Here is a 20,413-nt window from a genome sequence, read left to right on the forward strand (position 1 = left end):
TTTTTTTTTTTTTTGGGGGGGGGAGGGGGTGTTTAGCTAAATTGTTAGAAATTTTGTTGAAATCCTACCTGAGGCGAAGGGGGTGCTACGCAAGGCCCACCAACTCATGAACGTCTGGTGCAACCAATATGATTTCATTACGTTGTCTGCAAAACAGGGCGGGGTGAAAATGGCGGGGGTGGAAAATTAATTGAGATATGGAAATCGAAAAATGTGTAGTTCGTGCTTTTTTTATTGACTGTCTACCTACAATTATGATGTGAACGTTGTAGAGCTATAAAACAGTCAACATTGTAGAGCTATAAAACATAAACTGTTTCATAGTTTAGGACATCATGAACATGGCCCCGGGTCATTGCACTTTGGATAAAACGCTCAACCCTTTAGAGTTCATAGCGGCCGCAAACGGCTTCTTTCCCAACCGGTTACTAAAGAAATGATGAATTTGGTATTCGACCTCCCTTGATAGTTTTAATGAATCAATGAAGCACTGTTCGGTATTGTTTTCGCCGAGATTTTTATTATTTTTTTAGTTTCCGTGTTAAACCCCACTTCAGTTTGTACAAGTTTTTTCCTTCAGGCCTAATATCCATATTATAAAGATAGAAGAGTTAAATCATAGGCCTAATATAAAATTGAAGATTAGAAAATAATAAGCTTTACTCTTTATGTATTTTTTTTATTCTTAATTAAAGTCACCTGGAAGTGGTATTTATTTTCAAAATAAAGCTTTTGTCACTAATATATGTGTTTTGATGAGTGGAATGTGAATAAACAGTTAACTAAGGTTTTAAAAAATCAGTTCTTATGTTATTGACAAATTTAAGAGTAGACCCCGACCCGAGAGGGCGCTGTTCGTGACGTCAATCGAGGCAGACTTTGCCTGTAATGCGTAGAGTAAACACAATTGCAAAGTACATGTACGGACCAAGTCGTGAGTTTGTACGTTTCAAAAACATATTTTTTTTTTTTTTCCGGCAATGCCGACCAGGTGTATTGCTGCTGAATGCAGAAAAACACTTTTTGAAAGGTACCAACTCACGACTTGGACGTACATGTACTTTGCACGTGTGTTTACTATACGCATTGCAGGCAAAGTCTGCCTCGATTGACGTCACAAAAGGGGTAGGCGGAGTCAGCCCCCAAACAACTTTATATATTTTTAGACATATAAATCGTGACAAACAGTTACTAAACAAATTGTTTTATTGTTCGTTAGCATATACTCTTATGTTTGAAAGAAAAAAAATTATATTTCCAGGTGACTTTAATGAACCATGTGATCTTCATTTGCATCTTTGCAGCACAATATCTCAATATATACACAGTCGATTTTTCTTGGGCTTTGGGGATTATCCTTAGGTAGCCGTGACCCAAAGCTTACATAAATATACTTCCGGTTCAACCGGAAGTTGGACCATATTTAAAGAACTACACGATCGACTTTCATTTTATGTTTCAGTTACAGACTCATTTGGGCATTAAATATTAACTTTGAAAAACCGTGACCCCAAGTTGACCTCTACTTCCGGTTCAACCAGAAGTGGGACCATATCTTAACAACCATACAACCGATTTTCAAACGTCTTTTCAGCTACAGATTCCTTAGGCATTAAACTAACTTTTGAAAAAACGTGACCCTTTGTGGACCTCTACTTCTGGGTCGACCGGAAGTGGAACCATACCTCAAGAACTACACAACTAATTTTCCAACACTTTTCACTAAGAGACTCTTTGAGCAATAAAGATTAGCTCAATTGGTCATCGGAGCTGGGAGAAAATTATGAAAGAAAAACACCCTTGTTGGACAAATTTGTGTGCTTTAATATAGGAATAAAAGACTTCTAGCTAGAAGTATTTTATCATTTAAGTGAAAAATTACCTCTTTCTCAAAATCTATGCTACTTTAGAGGGAGCCGTTTCTCACAATGTTTTACACTATCAACAGCTCTCCAATGCTCGTTACCAAGTCAGTTTTTAAGTTAATATTTGTTTTGAGTAAATACCAAACGTGTACCTTCCCTTTAAGTATGATGAATATATTGAGCCAGAATTGGGCCAGTGCTGGCCTTTTCCGGTCAAGCTTCACGTCCTTGCAAGTACAGTGCCTGCACTGGGCAAATGTCGGTTTTAAAGTTGCAAACTACTTTGCCTGTACGTACCCAATACTGGTTTTCGGCGAGCCACTTTGGCAAACAGGCAGGAATGCCCAAAGGTTAAAAAAATAAAAATATAAAAAAATATATATTAAAAAAAAATGAATAAGGAGAAAAGAAAAAAATTAATTACTAAACCGATTAGATATTTAACTAGACATAAAATTTTTGTTAATTACAAAAATACGGTTTTCGGTTGGGCGTTACGTGATGACGTAGTTCAAAAACATTGAACCATAAACATAAAGATGACTTTTTCTTTAACGTGTCGTTAATTTTTATAGTTAAACTTGTGTCACAGTTTTTAACGACTCCCTTTTTTCTTCACAAATGCAATATTTTTGTTGTGTGATTGGCTTTAGGTTTAACTTTGCAATTTCCGATGGGGAAATTTCGTAGTTCTTTAAAACAATTGCAAACTTTGACCTTCCGGTACGAACGGAAGGAGGGGTCATACGATTTTGACGTTAACTTTTCAAATGTAGTCCCAGTCTTGATCTATCAGATGCGTAATTATGAATATCATAACTGTAAAATTCGAAGAAATATAGCGAAAAGCAAATGGTCACTTTTTGAACATAGAAACCTTGTAATTCGACACCTGATGACGTCATCATGACGAAACTAAAACGGTTTCATCTACTAACGAATATCTAACTATGTGTGAAGTTTCAAGTTTATATGAGCTTAGCAAGTATGTCTTTTAAACCAGACCTTTGCCAGACTTGTATGCTGTGGTGATGGTTAAGCATCAAAGGATGTATATTTCAACCTAAAAGGCAATAAACAACGCCCTTTCAAATCATTTCACAATCACATCCGGTTTAAGCAGGTCATAAGGTCAACGAAAGTTCACCAACATATCCATTTATGTAAAGTATGTAACGCCCTTTCATATGATGTATAGATTGTCAAAATAGCTTATGTAGTTTAGGTTATATGAACTTAGGAAATATTGACGACTGTAGAAAAGACTGTAAGGGGCATGTATGTTTTAACCGCCTTGAACGAAGACTATTTATTCTTCATGAAGGTTTTTCGCGCTCTATGGATGATCACTGGAGCGTGACTCTGCTGCACCGCTAATACTCTACACGTTGTGTGTATGCCTACGTGCAATGTTTATGCACATACCATTGGGCATTTACGTTGTTCTTTAGACGTGAATTTTGAAATTTTCAACCTCTCTTTTGAGCCGGAAGACAACATCAAAATGGGGTCATGTCTGTGGGGCGTTTACGAAGTTTTCACCGACAATTCCGATGATGTTTCGATTGTAAGAATCCCTCAAGTAGATCAAAAGTTATAATTTTTTGAATTAATAAACTTTGAACATTCATAACTCAAGAATTGATGACGTCATCATGACGTAACTCACACGGTTTCTTTTCCTAATAAATCGCTAACTATATTTGAAGTTTAAAGTTCATACGAGTTTGGAAAAGGCGCTTTTGTTAGCGGACAAGGGACGTTCAGAAGAAGAAGAAGAAGAAGAAGAAGAAGAAGAACTAGATATAGTGTTTGTAAAAACAAACACTAGGTGTTCGGCTATTGTTGGGTCAGTGTTTGAATAAATGAAACAAATATTGTAAGTATTCCGTCAAACTTCAAAGAAATCAAAACCAAACAGTTTTATCGATGTGTAATAATTTTATGGAAAAAGCATCAAAAAGTGTACATTTCTACCTAAAAGCCTTTAAATAATACCTTTTCAAAGCATTTTACAGGCTCTTCCACTTTAAAAAGGTCAAAAAGTCAAGAGAAGGTCACCAACATACCCATTTTTGTGGAATACGTAAGCCCTTTCATATGATGTATAGATTGTCAAAATAGCTTTTGTGTTTGAGGAAACGTGAACTGATGTATAATGGCGACTGGAGAAGAGACTAACTAACCAGAAGGGAAATGTTTGTTGAAAACGCCTTGAAAACAGACTACGTACGTAAAGCCCTTTCATATGATGTATAGATTGTCAAAATAGCTTTTGTGGTTGAGGACATAGGAACTTATGCATAATGACGACTGGAGAAGAGACTAACTAACCGAAAGGGAAATGTTTGTTGAAAACACCTTGAAAACAGACTACGTACGTAAAGCCCTTTCATATGATGTATAGATTGTCAAAATAGCTTGTGTGGTTGAGGATATTAGGAGCTTATGCATAATGACGACTGGAGAAGAGACTAACTAACCGGCAGGGAAATCTTTGTTGAAAACGCCTTGAAAACAGACTAAAACGAAGCTATTTATAGGAGAAAAAAATTTTAAATACAAAAATAAATAGTACAAATTTTGGTCGCCATGTGATCTCCCATCGAAATACTGACTGGGCCCGATTTTGCTTAACCTCAGTGACAGGACGAGAACCGGTGTTGTCAACGCAGTATGGTCATAGAGATCAAACTAATTAATTACTTTTGAAGCAAACTGACTTTATGTTGAGAACGCCTCGAACGCAGACTAAAACGATAAAAACGTGGTGCAGAGCGTGACTATGCTGCTCAATAGACCTTATTTAAGATAGCAATTTTGAACAACTGCGCATGTGCGCGCAAAGGACTGTGGGAAAAATTTGGCACCTCGCTCAAAAAAGTAAACAACGTTCAACGTTCGTACACGATCGATTGGTTTGCAAAATGGATGTGGCAGGAGTGACCGAGAAAGAGCTGCTTGATAGAATAAATAGTTCTGGCATAGACGAACTAAGGTAATATTTAGCTAAAGTGAATGTGCCAAGACACAGTAGTTAAAGACAAACTCCAAAGGCGACATTTTTTTCGCGATAAAATTACTGTTTTTAGGTTTGCCCATCTATAGTCAATGGCGAGAAGTTGCAACACGGATCAGTGACCCTCCCGCAACCATCATTCACCCTCGAGGGAACGGATATAACAACCAAAACTTCCCACCAGTGACTCCGATTTGTGCTGATAAATACTTCGACAAAAGCATGGACGACCTCCATGACAAAAGTAAGACATTTTTTTCTGTTACAAAACAGAGAAACATTGCCATAGTCATGATGATCGAGGACTGTCATGACTGTTTTACAAAAAATACAATCATTTCTCATTCCTGGTCTAGACTAGCAGACTATAGTCCAGATATAGCTCTATGGATAAAGCCCATCAATGGTTACATTGTCTTGATTCGATTGTATCTGTAATTGTGTGCCACTAATCAGCAATGACGTGGACGTAAATAGAATGGCTTTCAATCATACATGGTAGTTGTACATTTTTAAAACTTTAGGTGGCAGATGATACTTTTTCCTAATTTCTCACACCATCAACTTTTTAGGTCTACCACTGATATGGTTCAAAATTAAAGTGACCAAAAGTGACTAAGTAATTGTGGTTTATACTTATATTTATTAATATAAATCTATTTTTCCTCCATGGTTATACCGTAGATCATGACATGACAAGTACGACAAGGTTCTGGTGTAGGTCCTAGCATACTTCTAGTTTCTAGAACTTAGAAGTAGTCCTAGCGTAAACATTTTTTTTATCAAGGGTTCAATTTACACAGGTTTGATGTACACGTATTGTACGAACATGATTCTGTGCAGAATATATTAATAGCACGTAAAATTACAAAGAACTCAAAACCAAACAGTTTTCTCGATGTGTAATAATTTTATGGAAAAAGCATCAAAAAGTGTACATTTCAACTTAAAAGCCTTTAAATAATGCTTTTTCAAAGCATTTTACAGGCTCTTCCAGTTGAAAAAGGTCAAAAAGTCAAGAGAAGGTCACCAACATCCCCAGTTTTGTGGCATACGTGAGGCCCTTTCATGTGATGTATAGACTGTCAAAAAAAATGTTGTTATTGAGGAAACGTGAACTGATGAATAACGGCGACTGGAGAAGAGAGTAACTAACCAGAAGGGAAATGTTTGTTGAAAACGCCTTGAAAACAGACTACGTACGTTAGCCCTTTCATATGATGTATAGATTGTCAAAATAGCTTTTGTGGTTGAGGACATAGGAACTTATGCATAATGACGACTGGAGAAGAGACTAACTAACCGAAAGGGAAATGTTTGTTGAAAACACCTTGAAAACAGACTACGTACGTAAAGCCCTTTCATATGATGTATAGATTGTCAAAATAGCTTGTGTGGTTGAGGATATAAGGAGCTTATGCATAATGACGACTGGAGAAGAGACTAACTAACCGGCAGGGAAATCTTTGTTGAAAACGCCTTGAAAACAGACTAAAACGAAGCTATTTATAGGAGAAAAAAAATTTTAAATACAAAAATAAATAGTACAAATTTTGGTCGCCATGTGATCTCCCATCGAAATACTGACTGGGCCCGATTTTGCTTAACCTCAGTGACAGGACGAGAACCGGTGTTGTCAACGCAGTATGGTCGTAGAGATCAAACTAATTAATTACTTTTGAAGAAAACTGACTTTATGTTGAGAACGCCTCGAACGCAGACTAAAACGATAAAAACGTGGTGCAGAGCGTGACTATGCTGCTCAATAGACCTTATTTAAGATAGCAATTTTGAACAACTGCGCATGTGCGCGCAAAGGACTGTGGGAAAAATTTGGCACCTCGCTCAAAAAAGTAAACAACGTTCAACGTTCGTACACGATCGATTGGTTTGCAAAATGGATGTGGCAGGAGTGACCGAGAAAGAGCTGCTTGATAGAATAAATAGTTCTGGCATAGACGAACTAAGGTAATATTTAGCTAAAGTGAATGTGCCAAGACACAGTAGTTAAAGACAAACTCCAAAGGCGACATTTTTTTCGCGATAAAATTACTGTTTTTAGGTTTGCCCGTCTATGGTCAATGGCGAGAAGTTGCAACACGGATCAGTGACCCTCCCACAACCATCATTCACCCTCGAGGGAACGGATATAACAACCAAAACTTCCCACCAGTGACTCCGATTTGTGCTGATAAATACTTCGATAAAAGCATGGACGACCTCCATGACAAAAGTAAGACATTTTTTTCTGTTACAAAACAGAGAAACATTGCCATAGTCTTGATGATCGAGGACTGTCATGACTGTTTTACAAAAAATACAATCATTTCTCATTCCTGGTCTAGACTAGCAGACTATAGTCCAGATATAGCTCTATGGATAATGCCCATCAATGGTTACATTGTCTTGATTCGATTGTATCTGTAATTGTATGCCACTAATCAGCAATGACGTGGACGTAAATAGAATGGCTTTCAATCATACATGGTAGTTGTACATTTTTAAAACTTTATGTGGCAGATGATACTTTTTCCTTATTTCTCACACCATCAACTTTTTAGGTCTACCACTGATATGGTTCAAAATTAAAGTGACCAAAAGTGACTAAGTAATTGTGGTTTATACTTATATTTATTAATATAAATCTATTTCTTCCTCCATGGTTATACCGTAGATCATGACATGACAAGTACGACAAGGTTCTGGTGTAGGTCCTAGCATACTTCTAGTTTCTAGAACTTAGAAGTAGTCCTAGCGTAAACATGTTTTTATCAAGGGTTCAGTTTACACAGGTTTGATGTACACGTATTGTACGAACATGATTCTGTGCAGAATATATTAATAGCACGTCAAATTACAAAGAACTCAAAACCAAACAGTTTTCTCGATGTGTAATAATTTTATGGAAAAAGCATCAAAAAGTGTATATTTCAACCTAAAAGCCTTTAAAGGAACACGTTGCCTTGGATCGGACGAGTTGGTCTATTAAAAGCGTTTGAAACCGTTTGTTATGAAATGCATATGGTTAGAAAGATGTTTTAAAAGTAGAATATAATGATCCACACAAGTATCACTCGAAATTGCACGGTTTTCCTTTTACGTCGCGAACTATCACGGTCGGCCATTTATGGGAGTCAAAATTTTGACTCCCATAAATGGCCGACCGTGTTAGTCGACAGGGTAAAAAGAAAACCACGCAGTTTCGAGGCATATTTGTGTAGATCATTGTATTCTACTTTTACAATATCTTTCTAACCATATACATTTTACAACAAACGGTTACAGAACGCTTTTCAAAGACCAACTCGACCGATCCAAGGCAACGTGTTCCTTTAAATAATGCCTTTTCAAAGCATTTTACAGGCTCTTCCAGTTTAAAAAGGTCAAAAAGTCAAGAGAAGGTCACCAACATCCCCAGTTTTGTGGAATACGTGAGGCCCTTTCATATGATGTATAGATTGTCAAAAAAAATGTTGTTATTGAGGAAACGTGAACTGATAAATAACGGCGACTGGAGAATCGAGTAACTAACCAGAAGGAAAATGTTTGTTGAAAACGCCTTGAAAACAGACTACGTACGTTAGCCCTTTCATATGATGTATAGATTGTCAAAATAGCTTTTGTGGTTGAGGACATAGGAACTTATGCATAATGACGACTGGAGAAGAGACTTACTAACCGAAAGGGAAATGTTTGTTGAAAACACCTTGAAAACAGACTACGTACGTAAAGCCCTTTCATATGATGTATAGATTGTCAAGATAGCTTGTGTGGTTGAGGATATTAGGATCTTATGCATAATGACGACTGGAGAAGAGACTTACTAACCGGGAGGGAAATCTTTGTTGAAAACGCCTTGAAAACAGACTAAAACGAAGCTATTTGTAGGAAGAAAAAAAATTAAATACAAAAATAATTAATACAAATTCCGTCGCCAAGTGGTTCCCATCCAAATACTGACTGAGCCCGATTTTACGTAACTTCAGTGACCGGACGAGAACCGGTGTTATCAACGCAGTATGGTCGTAGATGAAACTAATGAATTACTTTTGAAAAAACTGACATTATGTTGAGAACGCCTCGAACGCAGACTAAAACGATCAACACGTGGTGCAGAGCGTGGTTATGCTCCTCAATGCACCGCATACTTACACGTGGTGACCGCAATGCACCGCATGCTTACACGTGGTGACAAAGTACGTGTACATGTAATCGTAAAATCTTTACGCGCAATCAATGGGGAATTTTGTAGTTCTTTATACATGAATTTTTTAATTTTCAACCTCTCTTTTGAGCCGGAAGACAAAATAAAAATGGGGTCATGTCTGTGAGGCGTTTACGGAGTTTTTAATGCCCTTTCCGATGATGTATTGATTGTAAAAATCCCTCATGTAGATCAAAAGTTATGATTTTTTGAAATAATAAACTTTTAATTATCTACTGGTTATTGTCTACCTGTGTGCAAAGTTTCAACTTAATGCAAGCTTCGCATCTATGCTTTTTCTTGCGGACAATCGACAGCGAGAGGAAGAAGAAAAACCCCCAAAAAAGAAAAAAACCGAACAATAACAAAGAGTTGTTCGGGCTGTTACCGGAACACCTAAAAAAAACGAACAAAATCAAAGAGTTGTTCGGGCTGTTGCCCGAACACCTAAAAAAAAAAACGAACAAAATCAAAGAGTTGTTCGGGCTGTTGCCCGAACACCTAAGAAGAAGAAGAAGTATGAAGAAAAAGAAGAAAAAAAAACGAACAAAAATAAGAGGTGTTCCGGGCTGTTGGCCCGAACACCTAAAAAAGAATTACACGCAAGTTATTTAGCCTGATGGTACCGGCATTTTTTGGAAAAAGAATATTATTAATTTATTTCAATTTTGTGCTAAAAAAATGTATACGTCCGTTATTATTAGCTGTTTCGTAGCGCAGCAAAGCGAAACAGCTATTGTTTTTGTTCGTTTTTTTATTTGGTTGTTTCAGGATTATTCAGTACTCGCATTTTTTTGCATGGTTCCTAAAGAGCAATTGCAATGAAACTTTCAGTGATGAAGGGCATTGGTGCAAGGAGGGTCCTAAAATAAATTCGTCATGATGACGTCATCACCGGTCACGTGACGTCATCTTAAAGGTGTTTTATATAAATCTTTGAAAATCTATATCAAATCAACCACAAGAGACCGTAGCTTTCTGTTAACGGGATTGGGTAGGGATCAATTGGGTCTTCATTTTATTTTATGGGCGTGACCTCACTTGACCTCTACTTCCGGTCGAAACGGGCCAAAAACGGAAGTGCCCGGTAACTCAAAAGTGGTAACTATTATGAAGTTGCTTTCCCATGGACGTAAGTGTCTAGCGAGGGTGGGCAGTTCAAAAAAAGTATTGATGACGTCATAAATTGCAACAGCACCCTCTAGTGGCAGGTTGAAATTTCTTCAAAATGGACTTTTTGAAGATGTCTGTGGCGAAGTTTTTTGTAATCACTTTAAATTGTACACACACGTTTACTGTCTGGCAGGCATCATATGTGTGAAGTTTCAGATCAATAACGTCATCGGGAGTCACGTGACGCGGTATTAAAGGTGCACTTTTTGAAGTCGTATAACTCTCAAAGTAATGACGCCATTATGTTGAAACTATGTACATTGTTAGATATTGGTAAGTTCTCGTGAATTGTGGAATGACGTCATGATGACGTCATCACATGATTTTTAATGATTTTTTCAATGTTTACACCTTTAACACATCAATTGCTATCTGAACATGGTATAATCCAAATTATTTCTTTTTTTTATGCCACTTTGGGCAAATTGCTTTGAATACACAACAAATTTAAAACTCAAATGAGAAATTTGAAATGTTATTGACGAAACAGCTATGTATTTGTGCAATGCCATAAGGTTGCGTGCCATAGCCTCACGCACACATTGCCATGCCAATGTGCGTAATCATTTGTACACGAAAATTGCTTTGAATACACAACAAATTTAAAACTCAAATGAGAAACTTGAAATGTTATTGACGAAACTGCTATTTATGTGTGCAATGCAATAAGGTTGCGTGCCATAACCTCACGCACACATTGCCATGCCAATGTGCGTATAATGCCATGCCAATGTGCGTAATCATTTGTACACGCAGTCAATGCCATGCCAATGTGCGTAATCATTTGTACACAAATACCATGCCGTGTCCTTTGTACACACACCCGATTGCGTGTATTCCGTATGTAGTTGCATTTTGTACAGAGGTAATATCCTCATGCACATTCTTAACTGAACACAAGCAATGGCAAGCTCCGTCATGAAAGGTATTGGTCCTATGATGATGATCCTAAAGCAAGGATTCCATGATGACGTCATCACCGGTCACGTGACATCATCTTAAAGGTGTTTTATGTTAACTGTTTGAAAATCAATCTATATCAAATCAGCCACAAGAAACCGCAGGTTTTTGTTTGCGGGATTGGGTAGGGATAAATTAGGTCTTCATTTTATTTTGTGTGCGTGACCTCACATGACCTCTACTTTCAGTCGAAACCGGAAGTGCCCTCTAATTCAAATGTGCAAAAGTTATGAAGTTGGTTTAACGATGATAGTGTCTAGCAAGGGTGGGCAGTTCAAAACAAATATCGATGACGTAACTAAACGCAACAGTGCCCACTAGCGGCAGGTTGAAAACTCCTTAAAACGGACTTTTTGAAGATGTGTGTGGTGAAGTTTAGTGTAATCACTTCAAATTGTATACACACGTTTACTGTCAGGCAGGCATCATATGTGTGAAGTTTCAGATCAATGACGTCATCGGGGATCACGTGATTGCACTTTTTGAAGACGTATAACTCCCGTAGTAATAATGCGACTTTGTTGAAACTTGGTTGGTTGTTAGATATTGGCAAGTTCTTGTGAATTATAAAATGCCGTTATGATGACGTCATCACACGATTTGTTATGATTTATTAAATTTTTGCACCTTTAAGTCATCAGATGCTAACTAAACATGGTATAAAAGGAATTTCTCTTTTATTTTTGCCTAATTGGGCTAACTGCTTTGAATACACACAAAAAATCTAATTCAGTTGAGAATTTGAAAATTTATTGACGAAACAGCTATGCATTTGTGCACAAATGCAATTATGTCTAGTTTAAATTTGTTTTGACATAGCTTTTTTCAAAATTGTGTTCGAAAGAATGTGTTCATTAAAGGAAGTGGACACTATTAGTAATTGTCAAAGACTAGCTTGCACAGTTGGTGTATCTCAACATATGCATAAAATAACAAACCTGTGAAAATTTGAGCTCAATCGGTCTTCGAACTTGCGAGATAATAATGAAAGAAAAAACACCCATGTCACACGAAGTTGTGTGCGTTTAGATGGTTGATTTCGAGACCTCAAGTTCTAAATCTGAGGTCTCGAAATCAAATTAGTGGAAAATTACTTCTTTCTTAAAAACTACGTCACTTCAGAGGGAGCCGTTTCTTACAATGTTTGTACCATCAACCTCTCCACATTACTCGTCACCAAGTAAGGTTTTACGCTAATAATTATTTTGAGTAATTACCAATAGTGTCCACTGCCTTTAATGCTGTATTCCTCATTTATTTCTTGTTTTTAAATCATGGGCAACAACACTTTATTGTAATGTTGTTGTTTTGGTTTTTTTGCAAAGTAGTTTCATTTAAATTTATTTTAGTTGAACATTATTGGCATTTTTACTGCGTTAATCAAAACTTACAAGTAAAAATGCTGGTGGAGTTTTCTTCTGATATACAGAAAGACAACTTTCTGACCTTTTTTTGGGGGGCGGGGGGCGGCACACCAATGTTTTGCAAAATCGTAGAAAATCTCTATTGGGCCAATACAGGTTTCGTAGCTGCACTATAGTCAATCTTTTCTGGGCCAATACTGGGTGTGGTTTTTTTTTTTGCGCCACGCTATTTTGGCAAAAAGGTATAGACAATTTTGTCTGGGCCAACACTGGTTTTGTAACAGCGCACTATTGGACCGGCGTTGGTCATAATATGTAAATTTCAATGCCGGGTGTCAAAGCTGTGCCACAAGATGTATACAGAATTTGAAAAAAAAACTGACAAAGTTATGTAATTCGGTGGAATTTGTTGCTATAGAATACCCCCAAATTTGTAGTTATTATTTGACGAGCTTTTTAAATAAATTTTGATTGCAATAATGTAATCATTCTCAATAATTGATAATCAATATTACAACCAACCATGGGTATTCAAATTTAATGGAAGTTGAACTACATAATATCACTCGATGCTTATTATACTACAATAGAGCATTATGCTGTAGGCTGCTAATTAGTAGTAAACTGCGCCAATAAAGTATCTAAACACTTACAAATAGTCAGATTTATCGGAACCTGAATTAGTATGCCAAAGAATAATTATTCATTTCTATTCACCGTTAATTTCTGCACATTTTGACACATCTTGTGTTGCGCTACGATGTTGTTTGGTGGATTTATGGACACTTGAGTGGCTTAAGGTCGAATTTCAAAAGTTGCAAAAGCCCCTATTCACCCCATTTCGATCCAGAAGGGAACTCACACAAGCCTCACACACAGACAAAATCAAGACAAAAGACACAAACTCGTTTCGTTTACTTGACCATGAAATTTATGGCCGTATCTTTAACTCTAAAACTGCTGATATCCTGTCCTCAATACTTGGTGTGTCCTCCATCACTGTTTACGGCAATGAGTCGTCTTCTCATACTCCAAACGAGACATCTGATCTGTCCCTGGTCAATCCCCTGCCATTTCCTGATCAGGATGCGTCGCAATCCCTCGAGAGTGGTGTCAGGCTTGATGGACTTGTTCACTTTCTTCTGCTGCAGAAGTCACACACGGGCGGCCACTCCTTGGCAGGTTGTCCACATTTCCCTGAGCTTGGTAGCCATTCCACCATTTTACTGACCGTCGCTGGTGACGTTCCAACTTGATGAGCTGCAGCTCGAATCGACATACCGGCTTCTATCAAACCAACGATCCGTCCTCTTTCCTGTTTGGTCAGTTGAGCCATCTTTCCTGTTATCTTGAAACACCTTTTCCTGTCTTACCATAATCAGGGATTCTGGCTCTTAACCCATTTTGTTGTGTGCCTCCCATCTTTGACCCCTTTGCTTGGTTACTGACAATTATTGCTGATGTTCATCGCAACCGATTTATCCAAAACGCGACAAACAAATCATGTATAAAGGGCGGGCAAAAGAAACGCTGATCTTACTCGTCACAATACAACGATTTAGCTTGAATAGGGGCTTTTGCAACTTTTTAAAATTCGACCTTAAGCCACTCAAGTGCCCATAAATCCACCAAACAACATCGTAGCGCAACATAAGATGTGTCAAAATATGCAGAAATTAACGGTGAATAGAAATGAATAATTATTTTTTGGCATACTATTTCAGGTTCCGATATATCTGACCATTTGTAAGTGTTTAGATACTTTATTGGCGCAGTTTATAATCACATGTGTGTGTTGAAGGGTGCTATTATAATATGGTTGTAAATTTAATTTAACGGGCCGATTCTGTGGCATACTGGCATCATCATGAACGTTATTGGGCCTGAACTGGGTGAGTTATGGCAACTGTTACTGTGCAAAAAGTTTGTTGGCCAACCTTCTGCCAGCTGTGGGCATTATCTGGCCAGTAGCTGGCCAGTTCTGGGCCAAATGGTGGCATGGTATAATGGCCCATTACATAAGTGCCAGAATCGGCACGAGCGTACTGGGTGATTTATGCCAACTGTACTTGGCCGATTAAAGACAGTGGACACTGTTGGTAATTGTCAAAGACCAGTCTTCTCACTCGGTTTATCTCAACATAAGCATACAATAACAAACCTGTGAAAATTTGAGCTCAATTGGACGTCGAAGTTGCGAGATAATAGTGAAAGAAATAACACCCTTGTCACACGAAGTTGTGTGCGTTTAGATGGTTGATTTCGAGACCTCAAATTCTAAATCTGAGGTCTTGAAATCAAATTCGTGGAAAATAACTTCTTTCTCGAAAACTATGTTACTTCAGAGGGAGCCGTTTCTAAAAATGTTTTATACCATCAACCTCTCCCAATTACTCGTCACCAAGTAAGGTTTTATGCTAATAATTATTTTGAGTGATTACCAATAGTGTCCACTGCCAATGTGCAAGAAGTATTGGGTCAACCTTTTTCTAGCAGTGGGTCATATGTGACCGGATACGGGCCAATTCTGGGCCAATAGTGACATAATGGCCCAATACAGAAGTGCCAGCATCGAAATGAACGTAGTTGGGACTGTACGTGGTGAGTTATGGCATCTGTACCAGGCCGATTATTTGCCAATGTGCAAATGTAATTGGCAGTATCGGGCCAATACATATATGTTTGCTGGGAGACTCCTTGGATAATCGTGACGCCATGTTGACCTTAACTCCTGGGTCAACCGGAAGTGGGGCCTTAACTTAAGAACTACACATTCCGATTTTCAAACCTTTTTTTCCAGTTGTAGACTCTTTGGGCAAATACCACACTACTATATCTTGAAAGCGGACCAACTATAATCTTTGAAGCACTAAATCGAAGCAATACACGAGGAACAGCTCTTAGTGTTTGGTAGACAAACACCGCATGTCTAGTTCTCAAATTGGGATCATTTACGAAGTAATATAGGCCAGAGATATATTATAGATTGAGTTGCACCGGTCTCTGGGAATTATTTCAAGCAGAGACTGACCAACGAGCCAAATGTACGGGTCACGGCCCCCCGATGACTCTGTTTCGTCGAGCAGATGAGGCAGGAATTATAGCAGGCGAGGCCTTGCGAAGCACGCTCTTCAAGGGTAGAATAAACCTGACATAGGGCGACGATTTTCGTACTGTGGGGTGTCAATTTATTCAACCGAGTTGTCATAAAGGTTTTTGCTACGTGAACGGGAGGCCATGTATGTGTTGAATACGTCTCTCAACCCTCCCCCCCCCCCATACTACACACACATACCCAAGTATAATGACCTGCAATCGTGAACCCCCGTTAAACTCCCTGACCTATTGTCTTTTTTGTTATAAGTCCTCAATTTGAATGTCACTGAAATTGCAATCACATACAGACTTCCAACAATGAACCTGCTGTTCAACTCTTTGTCCTGACAAACAAGGACGATAATTGGTATCCGTTGTTATAGCAAATAACCTGAAAATTTGAGCTCAATTGGTCGTCGAAGCTGCGAGATAATAATGAAAGAAGAAAAAAACCTTGTCACACGAACCTGTGTACGTTTGGTTGATTTAGAGACCTCAAATTCTAAATCTGAGGTTTCGAAATCAAATTCGTGGAAAATTACTTCTTTCTCGAAAACTATGTCACTTCAGAGGGAGCCGTTTCTCATAATGTTTTATACCATCACCTACTCCCCATTACTCGTCACCAAGTATGATTTTATGGTAATAATTATGTTGAGTAATTACCAATAGTGTCCACTGCATTTAAGAACACACACCGTAAGACATATTTCTAACAAGTAGCTATATAGGCCTATGTTGGTCTGATAAAAAGCTGGGTAGAGCGCTTTATCTGATTTCAGAAAATTTTGTTTCAATTTTATGTGGTGCTGTAATTTCAACAATTTATAAATCATTACTTTACAAAAAAGTGAACAGGCAACTTGTATGTATTTGACTTTAAGTCAATTACTCGTTTTTCAATTAAGGCTACCTCATTGTGTAAAAATATCTTTGTTTACAAATAGTTTCAAATGCTTTTTTTGTAGACCCAACTCGCCCAATTCCAAGGCAACATATCCCTTTAAAATTGTTATCTGTATACACTAAAAGGGCAAGGATGAAAATGTGATGGTTAGAAAAACGTCAGCAAACAATGTTGGACAAGTGATCAAAACAAAGGTTAAATGCTTTAGAGAGTTTTTTTATATTCATATATCAGTCATTCAAAAACCTATATCTAATGGAATTACAATAAAGGCAACGGATGAAAACAACGAAAAACAGAAAAACAACTTCATAACCAACCTTTGGCGCGGAATTCATAAAAGTCCGGGCGATCTTCCTCATCTTGGAGTGCGATGCTCTTCTTCGGTACCAGGAGTTGGCCCTCACTGACGGTACGATCGACCAGCCGCGGCCGGTCGCCAACTAGACGCCTCTTCGGTACCGCTACATTGGAGGTGGCATTCTTCTTAGCCACTTGGTTCGGGTTATTGTCATTGTTGGGGTTGGGTTCGTTCTCCTGATTACCGCAGTTTTCTGATTGGAGCAGCTCCACTTCTTCCGAAACCGTCTCGATGAAATTGGAATCGCTAAGCATATTGTTTTGGGGTTGTTGTTATCCTTGCAAGATGTAGTCTTGTGACTGGAGTTAGAAATGTGAGTTGCAAATACAGGAGGTTCGATTGAGACAAATAAAACCTTGCACCATAAAACAAAACTGTCATACCAGTTGAGTACTAAATCGTTCGAGTTCCAATGACATCACTTGGAAAAGTTCGTCCAGCATAGTTGCTCCCCCAAATCGTAAGTGCGGACATACAGTGTGGTTTTACAGTTCGAGTCTTGAAGCTGAGACCATTATTTCAAACAATAAACACAAGTTCCGATACCATCTGATTAGTTTGATCCAATCTTGACTAACCACTGCAAATCATCAAAAAAGCAGAGACGTTTGTTGTTTTGAGAAAAGTAGAGACGATTGTGGTTTTTTTTTTAGCAAAAGTTGTCCTGGACGCGCCAAACATTAAGCACTCGTAATCAGCTGACGACCAACTCTACAATGACACAGCGACACAGCTTACGGTTTTCCACTTCACTCCATCTGTGGTACCAGCAAGCATGCCATCATCAGCCAACCGCTCTGCTGTGAAACACGTCCTGACCCAAACTCTTCCAGGCCCGTAATTGAAACATGTGACGTATTACTAAAGGAGGTCGGTGATTGGTCAGACATGAGCGCCGGCCGTGAAGCTTAAAGGCAACGGACACTATTGATAATTACTCAAAATAATTGTTAGCATTGTTAGCATTCATACTGCCCAATACAAATTATTGAGCTGTTATAGTATACAACATTGTGAGAAACGGCTCCCTCTGATAGTAACGTAGTTTTTGTGAAAGAGGTAGTTTTCCACTCAAATGATAAGGGGTGATGAGGGCTTTTATAAGGCATCTGAAAGCTCACAAATTTGTGCAACAAGGGTTTTTTTCTTTCTTGCAACTTCGATGACCAATTTAGCCTAAATTTTCACTGTTTGTTACTCTATGAATTTTTTTAAGCGAGAACACTGGCCCCGATTTCGCAGATCTGCTTAGCGGCCGATGTTGTGCTTACTGTGCGATTTCCATTCATAGCGCTGCTAACCGTAAGCACACGTAAAGGCGTGCTAACCTTGCGGTGCTTACTGCTGCACGAATATAAATGACGTCACAACCCAAATCCATGGTGAATGAGCAATATGGCCACCTATTTTTGTTCTGCTAAGCTGTGAAATACGCATGCACCTTACAAAATTTGTCTACCACAGCTAGGTACGAAAATTAGCTTAGTCTTTGACATTTATTACCAAACGTGTCCAGTGCCTTTAAAAACGAGTTGAAGCGAATGTTTAAACAGATGCAGGAGCAAGACTGATTGGGAGAAAGGGTTGATACTAGCACTACGGTCTGAGTAGGAGAGAAGACGCTGTTGTTGTCTTAAGTCCAATCGATTGCCTTCTTCCGAGGCCGGCCGGAAACGCAAACAAAAATACGGCGGATATGGTTTGGGTTTGGTGGGTCCACGCGCTCCGGAACGATTGTCAACCATTCCATCACGGTGTTTTGACACCTTGCTACAGTACAAATAAATAATAATCGCTAACAATAATTTTTATGTTTGTGAACGCATTTTGTTGCAATATAATACTTCTTGATTTATTATTTCAAAAGGAACGCAATATGAATAAGGATTATCAAGCAAGGTCAACCTGCATCAGTTTCATCCAGTTTTTATAGTCGAAACATGTTGTGATGGTCGCCTAGCGATTTTTTTCTTTCGGGGGGGGGGGGGGGGGGTTAGAGGGGTACTGGAAAGGTTTGTTTTTCTCAATTTGTCGTCCATTCATGTCACTTTTGGAAACTATATATTGATGTCATTGTCGCTGTCATTTTCGTTGTCGCTGTCGCTGTCGTTGACGTTGTCGTTGTCGATGTCGCTGTTATTGTTATTTTTCTTAATGTTGATTCAAACTTTGGAATAACATGAATGTTCCAGTGTCACAAAATGTTCATATTGTGAATCCGCCTCCTTAGTACTTAAGCAGCATGCAGCATCAGAGTCCAGCTTTCTCCAGAAGACGATCAGAGCATACTGATCGAAACGTCGAGTTGAAACCAACGGTTCTTTTCAGAACCAGCCCAACTCATTAGAGATAGTCATTACATGGTGTTACCGCAAACCTTTCTATATCGTATTTCCACCATGCGAAGTTTCAAATCCTACTTGTGACTAGCGCTGTTGGATCTTGCTCGGCTTAAAACCCAAATGGTTACAGACTAACAGCTTAATCATCTAGGCCAGGCACTGAAACTTTCGAGTCTTGATATAGTGTACCTAGCCCCATTTCAGAGCATAGATTGATAGTTTTAGCTGTGGCGTGAGGTATCATCAATCAAACACACACCGCACTGCACCTGGATTGTGAATAAGTTTACAAGAATAAAACCGGAGTGTTATTTAGCGCAAGTATCTACCAATAAGTTGATCATATGACACTGCTCTAGTATTGGGCTCGAATCACACCCAGTTAAAAAAAAACTGTGATTTGTGTTCACAGAGCTCGGAAAGTACTGAGCTTACAGTGCTAACACACATCGGTGTATAGTTTGCATTAAAGGCAGTGGACACTATTGGTAACTGGAAGACTAGCCTTCACGGTAGGTGTATCTCAACATATACATAAAATAACAAACCTGTAAATAAAAATTTGAGCTCAATCGGTCATCGAACTTGCGAGATAATAATGAAAAGAAAAAAAACACCCTTGCCACACGAAGTTGTGTGCGTTTAGATGGTTGATTTCGAGACCTCAAGTTCTAAATCTGAGGTCTTGAAAATCAAATTCATGGAAAATTACTCCTTTCTCGAAAACTATGGCACATCAGATGGAGCCGTTTCCCACAATGTTTTATACTACCAACCTCTCCCTATTACTCGTTACCAAGTAAGGTTTTATGCTAATAAATGTTTTGAGTAATTACCAATAGTGTCCACTGCCTTTAACTAAAATTGGCCGTGTGTTTGCCTTTTTCCACATGAATGCGAATGCCCTGATAGAAGGCCTTGTAGAATACTGCCACATCAAAAGTGCATGCAATTGCTCTTGAAACCCTCCCAAACATAGTAGGCATATCAAAAAAGTAGGAAAGAATGGAAGAATGGAAACATGCGAAATTTGCGGATAATTAAAACTCGACACTTGACACGAGTAACTTGTCCTAACTCGAGATGAGACTATAGCCTGCACTCGGTGTGAAATCCACCGCT

At 38.4% G+C, this 20,413-nt stretch overlaps 1 protein-coding gene across 2 annotated transcripts in view; it reads right to left on the minus strand.

Moving 5' to 3' along the window:
* The window catches only part of LOC139937035 (glutamate decarboxylase 1-like), a 44,507-nt gene extending 26,854 nt beyond the window's left edge, over positions 1 to 17,653 (minus strand). Inside the window, exons 1-2 of one of the 2 annotated variants that reach the window (XM_071931995.1) lie at positions 16,909 to 17,653; positions 69 to 146 (exon numbers count right to left, since the gene is read on the minus strand). In XM_071931995.1, the coding sequence (XP_071788096.1) occupies positions 69 to 146; positions 16,909 to 17,203 (373 nt within the window). In that variant the 5' untranslated portion in view covers positions 17,204 to 17,653. The remainder of the gene's footprint in view (positions 1 to 68; positions 147 to 16,908) is intronic. The other variant, XM_071931996.1, reaches the window with a different exon arrangement.
* Positions 17,654 to 20,413: the final 2,760 nt, after the last annotated feature.

The sequence above is a fragment of the Asterias amurensis genome, chromosome 5 (genome assembly GCF_032118995.1).
Source record: "Asterias amurensis chromosome 5, ASM3211899v1".
In the NCBI taxonomy this organism is placed as follows: domain Eukaryota; kingdom Metazoa; phylum Echinodermata; class Asteroidea; order Forcipulatida; family Asteriidae; genus Asterias; species Asterias amurensis.